We start from the raw sequence: 12500 nt of genomic DNA, 5'->3' as shown, positions 1-12500 counted from the left end.
CATCTTTGAATAGTGATCTCTAACCATCCCCACTGAGTCAGCGAGCGGAGAGGCAGGAACTGGACGGTTCATCTCTCTTTCGCTAATCCGTTAGCTAATCGTGAATTACTACTTGAGATGTGAAATTCTCACATCTCAAGTAGTAATTCACGTTTACCTAACAAATTAGTGAGAGAGATGAACCGTCCAGTATGAAGATGAGGAAATATATTTCACAATTAATTATATGCCAATATAATGTTGTAATATAATTAATGTAACGTGACTGCCGGTATAAACCACGCCCACTTCAAATATTCTATCCGAATACAGAATACAGAGAGAGAATTTTGTAGGTTGAACAGATACAGATCCAGATAATGCCATCTCTGTACTCTCCTATTCTGTCCTGTATCCACTCACTTTCACCACCACCGCACTTAGACGCACATTATGCAAAAATGTCCTTAAGCATTGACTCAAGTATTAACACTCAAAAAATAAAGCAAAAATCCAGCCTCACACATGCCTCACCTCGGGTTTCGAGAGGGTATGCCGAGCACGTATGTGATCCACGGAGGAATTCATTAAAGCTTTAAATATGTACACCCTGTTATAATTATATTCCGAAATGAATGACAAATAAGCCTTTACTTTCATAATGAGCCCCCTGATTAACAGTTAAAGACCTGGCCATGTCATGCTACCCCCCCCCCCCCCCCCCGCGCGCCACCCACACACACACGCACGCACACACACTCCCTAGGCAAACCTCTCCACCCCCTCACCGATTTGAGTAGCATTGGCACCACACTGTAAACCTCCCCAGAGAAAGAGTCTAATTCTCCCCAGAGTAAGGGGGCTTCTTTAGTCCCCCATATTGAAAGCAGTACTTTTAGGTTGAGATGTACAGTACATTTTGTCGAACACCGGCACACACACACACACACACAGACACAGACACACACACACACAGAGACACACACACACACAGACACACACACACACACACACACACACACACACACACTCGCCCCCTCTCAGAACCCCCCCCACCCCCTCTCTCTGAGTAGACAGATAAGTGGATGTACCTATGGCCATAAAGTCCTCGGGGTCCCATGGCTGTAACTGGGCCAGGGGTCCGCTGTAGAGCAGGAGGCCATCTGCCACCTCCGTGATGAACTCCAGCGAGAGACGGCTCTCGAAGCAAGGCCTTATGGGAGGAAACCAGGCGTAGCCGTTGCCATGGAAACTGTGTTTGGTCTGCTGGCACTCGGGCCCCTCGAACTGCGTCGGGCACTGGCATCTAGGGAGAAAATAACAAGGCGAGGGGGACGACACACACACACACACACACACACACACAGAGAAAGATAAGAAGAATTTAATCTTTGACCTCATCTATCACACACGAGCGGTCCGTCACAATGTCCCCGCTGAGCCGCGGCTAGCCCGGGCCTACTTCTGCCTGGTTGGACAGAAGCCGCTCCGTGGCCTCAAAGTCATAGAAACACACACACACACGCACACGCACACGCACACGCACACTCACACTCACACTCACACTCACACTCACACTCACACTCACACTCACACTCAGTGAGATAGGACTCCCCTTCAGAATAAAGAAGTCCCCTTATTAGCCTATTCAACATAGTAAATGTCCTGAATGTGTGGTGGTCTACTGAGGGAGGAAAAAAAGCAGAAAGAAAGCGTCAGTAATCACACCGCTCACACATCCTTCGCTCCGTGCCTCATTACTAAAGATAGTATCCCCAGCCGTAGTTTAGATTAGCCCCCTGACATGATCCTACAATCTGGGAAAAACACTATTTTTTCTCGTCTTTCTCGCGCTGTCTGTCTGTCTTCTACCACAAAGTAATGTCCCCCCCCCCGAGCGTCGGTTGGCTCCCTCACAGACGACTTCCTCCACATTCGATGCAGATGTTCTCGTTATCAGCAGGAGTTCCACGGGGAGAATCCATCATTAATAACAACATCCTCCGTCAGAGAGATTCACTTAGAGTTGCTACACGCTCTTTCTTTTTTCTCTCCTCCCTTTATTCTCTCCTCCCGTCCTCCTTTATTCTCACACTCATTATCTCTTTCGAATGCACGCTTGGAAACACACACATGCCAGATGCGCGAGCACACACACACGCACACACACACACACACACACACACTCCCTAAGCAAATCCACCCCCTCACTGATTTTGGCAGCATCAATATGACATGAGCGCACGCATGCACACACGCACACGCACACACACACACACACACACACACACAGAAAGACACACACAGACACACACACACACACACACACACACACTGTATCCACCTGTTGCACTGCCAGCTAATAAAGGTAATTCTGGCAGATTTGGCACCATAAGTCACCTACACCCCCCCACACACACACACACTTACACCCAGACATACACACCTACACCTACACCCACACATACACACGCCCAAACACAATCCCACTGTATCCACCTGTTGCACTGCCAGCTAATACAGGTAAATCAATCATGCAAGGCTTTCTTTAGTTAGCTTTGTCAAAGCTCCTGCCATTTCCTCAGCATATCCATATAGCATCACTCAGGGGAGACTAATAATAGGGTGAGCCTAGTTCCTTCCTTGCATTGAGAGAGCTTCCCGTCACTTCAAAACTGTGTTATATTTGACTCTTTCCAATTTCCCAGTGTCTCTGCTCTGATCCCAGATTTAAAAGGATAGAGAGGCGGTCAAAATGAGGCCTGCGCCATGAACACCTGCACGTGGACATGAGGCCTGCGCCATGAACACCTGCACGTGAAAATGAGGCCTGCGCCGTGAACACCTGCACGTGGACATGAGGCCTGCGCCATGAACACCTGCACGTGAAAATGAGGCCTGCGCCGTGAACACCTGCACGTGGAAATGAAGTGAGACTGCAAATAGAACTCCGCCACGCCATCACTAACACACCGGCTCCTTTTAATAACAACACATCATAATCCAAAACATACAGGGTGGAGAGGAGATGAGGTGCTGGTACGTGCATGTGTGTGTACAGTAGGTGCATGTGTGTGTGTGTGTGAGAGGGAACGTATGAATGTGTGTGTGTGTGTGTGTGTGTGTGTGTGTCTGTATGTGTGTCTATTACAACCACAGCAGGGGGTGAACTTTGCTTTTCATTCTGACCAAGCCAGGATGTCTGTGTGAAGTCTATAAATGAAAATAAGTTCATACTAGGACCTCTGGTACTACTGAAGACTCAAGTAGGGATCCAGTTTCTCAAAGTAGACAAACCCAGCAACAATTCTAACAATTCTATATTATTTTGGGAGGGATATGCATCTACTAAAATGGTAAACGACTTATATAGTGGCTTATTCCAAAGCGCTTTACAATGGCCTCGCATTCATCCATTCACACACCAATGGCGGCAAGCTACCATGCAAGGCGCCGGCCCGCTCATTGGGAGCAATTTGGGGTTCAGTGTCTTGCCCAAGGACACCTTGACATGTGGCCAGCCGGGGTTCAAACCACCGATCTGCCGACCTTGCGATCATTAGATGCCGGCTCTACCTCCTGCGCCACAGCTGTCATTTTAAAACAAATACCACCCCAAGTGAATATTAATGCAGTTAGAAGCTACATAATCTGCCACAAATAACATAAATTCACAGTTACCCATAAGATGCTAACATGCAAATGCTTCCGTCTGTTGCAAGGGCATTGTGGGTAATTGTTAATTTCTGTTCTTTCTGTTGCATTATCTCACCTGTACCTGTGATGTTGGTTCTTGTTTGATTATAACCGTATTACATCTAAGCTTAGGTTCAACCATTGGCAGGAGTGTATAAAGGTCCGGCACTGAACTCATAATTACTAGTGGCAATTAAGCTTCTTCCTCTTAGAGGACAAATTTTGTGGTACACTGTTTATTTGATCGGGGAGCTCCCTTTGAAGAACCCTTAGGTTCTGTATTGAACTGTGTAACACAGAGTGTTTTCAGTAGTATGTTATGTATATAAAAAAAGAAAAATCTGACAAATTAAGTTAATGAAACGTACAAGTACAGTTCTGTACTATAAAAATAAAATACTGCTAGAACCAATTTACAATATTGACTCTGGAACTGATCAAATTAAGATGGTTTTACACTAAAAGCTAAGTATAACATACATAAAACTCAGACTTGCCTCACCAAATAGTTGCCTCACTTTTTTAAAGTAGTGTAAGCACAATATTTTCTTTACAGTATAGAGTAGAGTAGATCCCATTTCATCAACACCTGCACTACAATTTGGCAGGAGCCTATTTCAGCGTGCCACCACACAAAGTGATTGCATAGTGAGAGAGCAACGCAATGTGAGATGGAGTAAGGTGAACACTTCACATTATTTTTGCTATTTGTCTAGATTCCGACAATAACCCCCTCACCCCGTGGTTAGTGCAAGTGAAAAGAATGGTATCCGACAGCAGTCACACTATTTAACGAGTAGCCTAGACTTCCACATACTGTCACACACAACAACACTGGAACACAAGACAAAACAAAAAGACACCCGCTGACAGCCCCCCTTCCTACGTGCCTGCAAGAAAACTAGCCTATCACACCACTGAATCATCGTGAGAGAGAGAGAGAGAGAGAGAGAGAGAGTTAGAGAGAGAAAGAGAGAGAGAGAGAGAGAGTTAGAGAGAGAGAAAGAGAGAGAGAGAGAGAGAGTTAGAGAGAGAGAAAGAGAGAGAGAGAGAAAGAGAGCAATACTATGGGGTGAAGGAGAGATGGCTATAGAAAGACAGGACTAGAGAACAAACACCACTCCACATGGCAACAATATATTCTTCCTCACAGAATAATCAAACCGATTCATCCCATCAAGACAAAACAATCAGTGACATGATTTGAGTCATGATGGACTCAACTAAATCCTCTTACTCAAGGTTTTTATTTTCATTGCTCATTTCCAGTGCTTGTGCACATGGGAAATGTTATTTGTTAGCTTTCAAGTGGGCCCAAGTAATCGCCGCGCTTGTCCTACATTTTCAAATCCCACTATTAATCCTGCTGCCATGATTATCTACATGTTGCTCCTTAAATCTCAACCGCAATCTTGCAACGGTTGGGGGGGAGGGGGATTTCTATCTATCAATGCCCTCCACATCTGTTCTCAAAGCCTAGTGATAAACTGAGTACCGTGAAAGATCCAAAACGAAGGAAATCCTTGACTATCGAGAAGGGCCGCCACAGGCAAACCCGACTCCCAAAACAAGAGAGACTGTGCACCCACCGCACACAAAATAAGATGGGAACATAGCTGCACTTTTTAACTAACTACCAACTTTACCAAGACATCAGAGACACATACTTCCCACAAATTACAAACACCCAAAAAAGATTTACACAAAAAAACTGTGTCCCAACAAGAATTAGCACAAAAGAAAAAAATCCCATTCCCTACAGTCTAGACTCAGTCTAGATTTGAAAATGGGACATTTTTCCTATGAAATGTAGTGATGTAAGTGATCATCTGAAAATGTAACAATTACTGAGATTAATAGAGATAAAGTGCTGAATATGTATATCTGTTTCCCACCTTGTTGTCATTTTTGAGAATGATTGTGAGAAATCATTAACGTGATCAGTGTCTTCACATAGATGAGTATCATTAATCATTATTAATAATATATAACTAAAGGCAAACTGAGCAAATTTGTTATTTCAGAAGAGCGTATCAAACTGGTAGCCCTTCGTATGACTCAGTACCCATGAAGTAGCTCTCAGTTTCAAAAAGGTTGGTGACCCCTGGTCTAGAGTATGACTGTATTATTGACTGAGAGCCAATCAAACGATGGTAAACATGGTCTTACTTGTCAGGTGATTATGGGATACAAGGACAACAAGATGGAAACAGGTAATATAGCATTTTCCAGTTCTGATACTATTTCAATAGTAACTACCTTCTCGGTTTCTTGGTTATAAGTCCAATTGTGTGCTCATCAATGAATCAAGAACAATGTGGTAACAATAACATGGAAACAAGCATCTTTCATGGAAAATAATTAAGTTGAAACTATAGTCCGCCTTACATTGTAAAAACAAGGTAATTGTCTTACTTGTGAGTTGTGACTCGTAATTATTATAGCTATTACCATGCTATTACCACCACTTATTCCGAGCTGTAACGTGCATAATGTGAGTGGTCTGCAAGGAAAACTTATTTGTAACTGGAAACCTCCTCGGAGATATCAACAACTTTCCAGTGTGTTTGGTCCCCGCCTGGCAAATGTGAGCTCAAGTGTAAAAAGCCAATATGTGTCTGCCACAGAGAGAAAGTTAAGATTAACTCTGGGTTGGCTGCATACAGCATTCTGGCACGGACCAGCGGCGAGGCACATTACACGCTTACTACGTCCAACCAGCCACAAATCCTGGGTTTACTTTCTTGTTTTAATTAAACAGCAGAGGAGAAAATGTACTTTCTTTTTTTTTTTTCTCGAAAGGATGCTTGCTGGAGAATTCCGTGAAGGGTATTTGGACATATGTTCAAACGTGAGGCAAGGTGTCTGCTCATCTCTTTAAGGGACGTGCATATGCACAGCGGTCCTTTAGAAAATGAACATCAAAACAGTAGTGGCAGATTGCGGCTGAATATGAAGGAATCCTCTCAAACAAGGGACTTTTGATGTGTCTGTGTGCGTGTGTGTGTGTGGGGGGGGTGTGTGTGTGTGTGTGCGTGTGTGTGTGTGTGTGTGTCTTATCAACCTCAACAGTTACAGTAGGATCTTCCGTCATGCTCTCAAGTATCATCCGAGTGACAGCGTGGCAGTCTGTGTGAGCATATGTGCATGAGTGAGTGTCAACCCCCCAGGGACAGATAACCAGCACTTCACCTAAAAGTGTGTGTGTGTGTGTGTGTGTGTGTGTGTGTGTGTGTGTGCGTGTGTGTGTGTGTGTGTGTGTGTGTGTGTGCGTGTATGTGTGCGTGCGTGCGTGCGTGTTTGACTATGCAGTCAAGAGTGAAGCAGTTTATTTCTGTATGCATAACTGTACAATGTCCATTTGTTAAAATTTGTTAAAATGTATTTTTAATGAAATCAGAGGCAAACCACTGATAAAAGCTTAGGTAGAGTTTTGGGATCTCGCATCAGATTGTTTTTGTTCTGCCATATGAGTGCACTCTCTCCTTTACAACATGCGGGCACAAATCAAAACAGACGCACAATAAATTATACACGAATAAAAAGTGCATATTTTTCTTTTAAAAGCATACAGCAGCCAGGTCGATACATTATTTTGACATGTTCATTTTCCTCGCATTTTTAATAATAAAGATCAGTGGATGAGAGAAAATCCTCCCTTCCCACATCACCGGCAGCGTTTAGCTTCCCTCTCAAAAGCGCAGTCCCACAAGCATTTAGTTACATGCCGGCGCTCGCTTAAGCGTTCAGTGCAAAAAATATCAACTGCATTCAGGGGGACCATGAGGGAACCAACAGAACCCAGAGGCATGCAGGGAGAGGTGTGGGAGACGAGGGGGAGATGTGGGAGGTGTGGGAGATGAGGGGGGAGATGTGGGAGATGAGAGGGAGGTGTGGGAGGTGTGGGAGATGAAGGGAGGTGTGGGAGGTGTGGGAGATGAAGGGGGAGGTGAAGGGGAGGTGTGGGAGATGTGGGAGATGAAGGGGGAGGTGTGGGAGATGAGGGGGAGGTGTGTGAGGTGTGAGAGATGAAGGGAGAGGTGTGGGAGGTGTGGGAGATGAGGGGGAGGTGTGGGAGGTGTGAGAGATGAAGGGGGAGGTGTGGGAGGTGTGGGAGATGAAGGGAGAGGTGTGGGAGGTGTGGGAGATGAGGGGAGAGGTGTGGGAGATGAGGGGAGAGGTGTGGGAGATGAGGGGAGAGGTGTGGGAGATGAGGGGAGAGGTGTGGGAGGTGTGAGAGATGAAGGGGCGATGAAGGGGGAGGTGTGGGAGATGAAGGGGAGATGAAGGGGAGATGAAGGGGAGATGAAGGGGAGATGAAGGGGAGATGAAGGGGAGATGAAGGGGAGATGAAGGGGAGATGAAGGGGAGATGAAGGGGAGATGAAGGGGAGATGAAGGGAGAGGTGTGTGAGGTGTGAGAGATGAAGGGAGAGGTGTGTGAGGTGTGAGAGATGAAGGGAGAGGTGTGGGAGGTGTGAGAGATGAAGGGAGAGGTGTGGGAGGTGTGAGAGATGAAGGGGCGATGAAGGGGGAGGTGTGGGAGATGAAGGGGAGATGAAGGGGAGATGAAGGGGAGATGAAGGGGAGATGAAGGGGAGATGAAGGGAGAGGTGTGGGAGGTGTGAGAGATGAAGGGAGAGGTGTGGGAGGTGTGGGGGAGGTGTGGGAGATGAAGGGGCGATGAAGGGGAGGTGTGGGAGATGAAGGGGAGATGAAGGGGAGATGAAGGGGCGATGAAGGGGGAGGTGTGGGAGATGAAGGGGAGATGAAGGGGAGATGAAGGGGAGATGAAGGGGAGGTGTGGGAGATGAAGGGGAGATGAAGGGGAGATGAAGGGGAGATGAAGGGGAGATGAAGGGGAGATGAAGGGGAGATGAAGGGGAGATGAAGGGAGAGGTGTGTGAGGTGTGAGAGATGAAGGGAGAGGTGTGGGAGGTGTGAGAGATGAAGGGAGAGGTGTGGGAGGTGTGAGAGATGAAGGGGCGATGAAGGGGGAGGTGTGGGAGATGAAGGGGAGATGAAGGGGAGATGAAGGGGAGATGAAGGGGAGATGAAGGGGAGATGAAGGGGAGATGAAGGGAGAGGTGTGGGAGGTGTGAGAGATGAAGGGAGAGGTGTGGGAGGTGTGGGGGAGGTGTGGGAGATGAAGGGGCGATGAAGGGGAGGTGTGGGAGATGAAGGGGAGATGAAGGGGAGATGAAGGGGCGATGAAGGGGGAGGTGTGGGAGATGAAGGGGAGATGAAGGGGAGATGAAGGGGAGATGAAGGGGAGGTGTGGGAGATGAAGGGGAGATGAAGGGGAGATGAAGGGGAGATGAAGGGGAGATGAAGGGGAGATGAAGGGGAGATGAAGGGGAGGTGTGGGAGATGAAGGGGAGATGAAGGGGAGATGAAGGGGAGATGAAGGGGAGATGAAGGGGCGATGAAGGGGGAGGTGTGGGAGATGAAGGGGAGATGAAGGGGAGATGAAGGGGAGGTGTGGGAGGTGAAGGGTGAGATGAAGGGGAGGTGTGGGAGGTGAAGGGTGAGATGAAGGGGAGGTGTGGGAGGTGAAGGGCCATGTTGCCACCACTTTAGAAGTATGCTTGGAGTCATTGTCCATTTGGAAGACCCATTTGCGACCAAGCTTTAACTTCCTGGCTAATGTCTTGAGATATTGCTTCAATATAGCCACACAATTTGCCTTCCTCATGATGCCATGTGTTTTGTGATGTGCACCAGTCCCTCCTGCAGCAAAGCACCCTCACAACATGACGCTGCCACCCTCGTGCTTCACGGTTGGGATGGTGTTCTTCAGCTTGCAAGCCTACCTCTTTTTCCTCCAAACATAATCATGACCATAATTGCGAAACAGTTACATTTTAATTTCCTCAGACCACAGGACATTTCTCCAAAAAGTAAGATCTTTGTCCCCATGTGCAATTGCAAACCGTAGTCTGGCTTTTTTATGTCGATTTTGGAGCAGTGGCTTCTTCCTTGCTGAGCAGAAACCCTTGTTGGCAAGCACAGAGGTCAGACGTTTCATGCGCAAACCTTGTGACCAACTACAAGAAACGTCTGACCTCCGTGCTTGCCAACAAGGGTTTCTCCACCAAGTTCTAAGTCATGTTTTGCTAGGGGATCAAATACTTATTTACCTCGATCAAATGCAAATCGATTCATAACTCTTTTCTATAATGTGTTTTTCTGGATTTTTTGTTGATATTCAGTCTCTCACTGTTAAAATAAACCTACCATCAAAATGATAGACTTCATTTCTTTGTCAGTGGGAACACTTACAAAATCGGCAGGGGATCAATTACTTATTTCCCCCACTGTAGATACTTGTGTACCTCCAGAATCAACAAAAAGTCCTTTGTTGTTGTTCTGGCATCGATTTGCACTTTTCACACCAAAGTACGTTTCATCTCCAAGGAGACAGAACGCGTATGACGGCTGCGTGGTCTCATGGTGTTACTAGTGTACTATTGTTTGTACAGATGAATGTGGTACCTTCAGGCATTTGGAAATAGCTCCCAAAGATGAATCAGACTTGTGGAGGTCAACAATTGTCTTTCTGAGGTCTTCACTGATTTCTTTTGATTTTCCCAATGTCAAGCAAAGAGGCACTGAGTTTGGAGTAGGCCTTAAAATACATCCCCAGGTACTCCTCCAATTGACTCGATTGATGTCAATTAGCCATTAGCCAGTATCAGAAGCTTCTAAAGCCGTGACATCATTTTTGAGTTTTCCAAGCTGTTTAAAGGCACAGTGAATTTAATGTATGTAAACTTCTGACTCACTGGAATTGTGATCTAGTGAATTATGATGTGATCTACATGATGTGATCTAAGTGAAATAATCCTAACCGACAAAACTAAAGTTTGTTAACATGAAATCTGTGGAGTGGTTAAAACATTTGATTTAATGACTTTGAATCGAAGTGAATGTAAACTTCCGACTTCAACTGTATGTCTGACGCAAGACCTTTTCAAGTGGAAGAAGTGAACCAATCACAGCGAGCAGTTTCTCGTCCAAGGCTTGTTTCTAAAATTTGTAGCACATACTCAAATGAGTTTCGCGACATGCGAAAGTGCTCTCTCCACTGGTCGTCGTCAAAGTTATTCAGAACATCTGACCAAAAAACCTGACCATGTGGCCTCTCTCGCTTCTACATTCTTCTTTCCATGTTCTGTGCCTGAACAAAGGCCATAGCAACTGCCGCACTTCGCTGCATATGGCGCCTCAGTCTCAAGCGCCTGTCTCGTTCAAATTCACGTCGACTACCTTCCAGTTCTGCATCCAGTTGAATGCGTGATTCAAGTAGCTCGTGCAAACCCGGGAGTGCCATTGCATGTTTGTAAAGGCACAACATGGGAATGTTAGGGCATTTAGCTCATGTATGAACGGTGAAAATCACTGGTGGTCCCGGGTTGGGAATTCATGTAATTTACAGGGAACTATGTGTATAAAAGGCTTTAAATAAACACTGTTGGGATTAAATCATCGAGCTCTGCTCAGGTCAACAGCACAACATCAAAGGGATGGCAAAGGAGAGAGAGAAAAAGAGAGAGAGAGAGAGAGAGGTGAAAAAAACCGAATAGACATTGGTAAACACTGTCCAATTAGGAGAAGAAGCAGAAGAATCAAGCCATGAGTAAATGAGGTTGTTAGAAGGCGTCAGCTCTGCTGTCTGGAATGTCTGACCCTGGCCGACTTAAGTCCCATCTCCTTCTCCTCCTCTTCATCAAATTACTCAGGTGTGCTAAGTGGAGTGTTAGTCGTGACCTGCCCCTCTCTCTCTCTCTCTCTCTCTCTCTCTGTCTCTCTCTCTCTCTCTCTCTCTCTCTCTCTCTCTCTCTCTCTCTCTCTCTCTCTCTCTCTCTCTCTCTCTCTCTCTCTCTCTCTCTCTCTCTCTCTCTCTCTCTCTCTCTCTCTCTCTCTCTCTCTCTCTCTCTCTCTCTCTCTCTCTCTCTCTCTCTCTCCTCTCTCTCTCTCTCTCTAGTTTAGTATTGTTGTTCAGTCAGGAAATATCGATTCCCCCATGTTGGCTTGAGGTAATTGGAAAAAAAGGCAGAGAAAGGCTTCTGCGGCCGGCGCGCACCTCATATTTGTGTGAAAGTCTCGAAGGTGAGATGATTAGCCTCACAAACAATGGCGTGGATCCGTCTGAAAACTCCATTTGATCTATCATTCACCACAAAGACCGCGGTTGTTTGATGTGTGTGTGTCGGAGCGTGAGTGAGTGGCTGTGGCTGCGGCTACTACCCAGGGCTTACTCACCCGCCTGTTTCTGGGCAAACAGTTTCAACGTGTTTCATCACTGCAGCGAGATTTGAAGTATTAGTTTACTTATTGATTCGTTTTTCTACGGGGAGAACCTTTCTCTCCCTCTCACACACACACATACACACACACACGCCCAATCGCCCGTCCGTCCGCCCACGCACGCACACATACACACACACACACGCCCAATCGCCCGTCCGCCCACGCACACACACACACACACACACACACACACCACACACGCACACACACACACACACACACACACAAACACACACACACACGCACACACACACACACACACACAGACAGACACACACACACACACACACACACACACACAGACACACAGACACACAGATGCACACACACACACACACACACACAGACACAGACACAGACACAGACACAGACACAGACACAGACACAGACACACACACACACACACACACACACAGACGCACACACACACACACAGACACACAGACACACACACAGACACACACACACACACACACACACAGACACAGACACAGACACAGACACAGACACAGA

The 12500-nt window shown here is 46.4% G+C and overlaps 1 protein-coding gene across 1 annotated transcript in view; it reads right to left on the bottom strand.

Annotated features, from left to right (window-relative positions):
* The window catches only part of LOC308156916 (neural-cadherin), a gene marked incomplete at both ends in the record, with an annotated part of 211415 nt that overhangs the window by 36941 nt on the left and 161974 nt on the right, over positions 1–12500 (bottom strand). Inside the window, one exon of the mRNA XM_080530369.1 lies at positions 1071–1285. Coding sequence (XP_080386495.1) covers positions 1071–1285 — 215 coding nt within the window. The remainder of the gene's footprint in view (positions 1–1070; positions 1286–12500) is intronic.

The sequence above is a fragment of the Nansenia antarctica genome, assembly GCF_963989245.1.
Source record: "Nansenia antarctica genome assembly, chromosome: 4".
Classification (NCBI taxonomy): domain Eukaryota; kingdom Metazoa; phylum Chordata; class Actinopteri; order Argentiniformes; family Microstomatidae; genus Nansenia; species Nansenia antarctica.
This window is presented reverse-complemented; position numbering and strand designations above follow the sequence as displayed.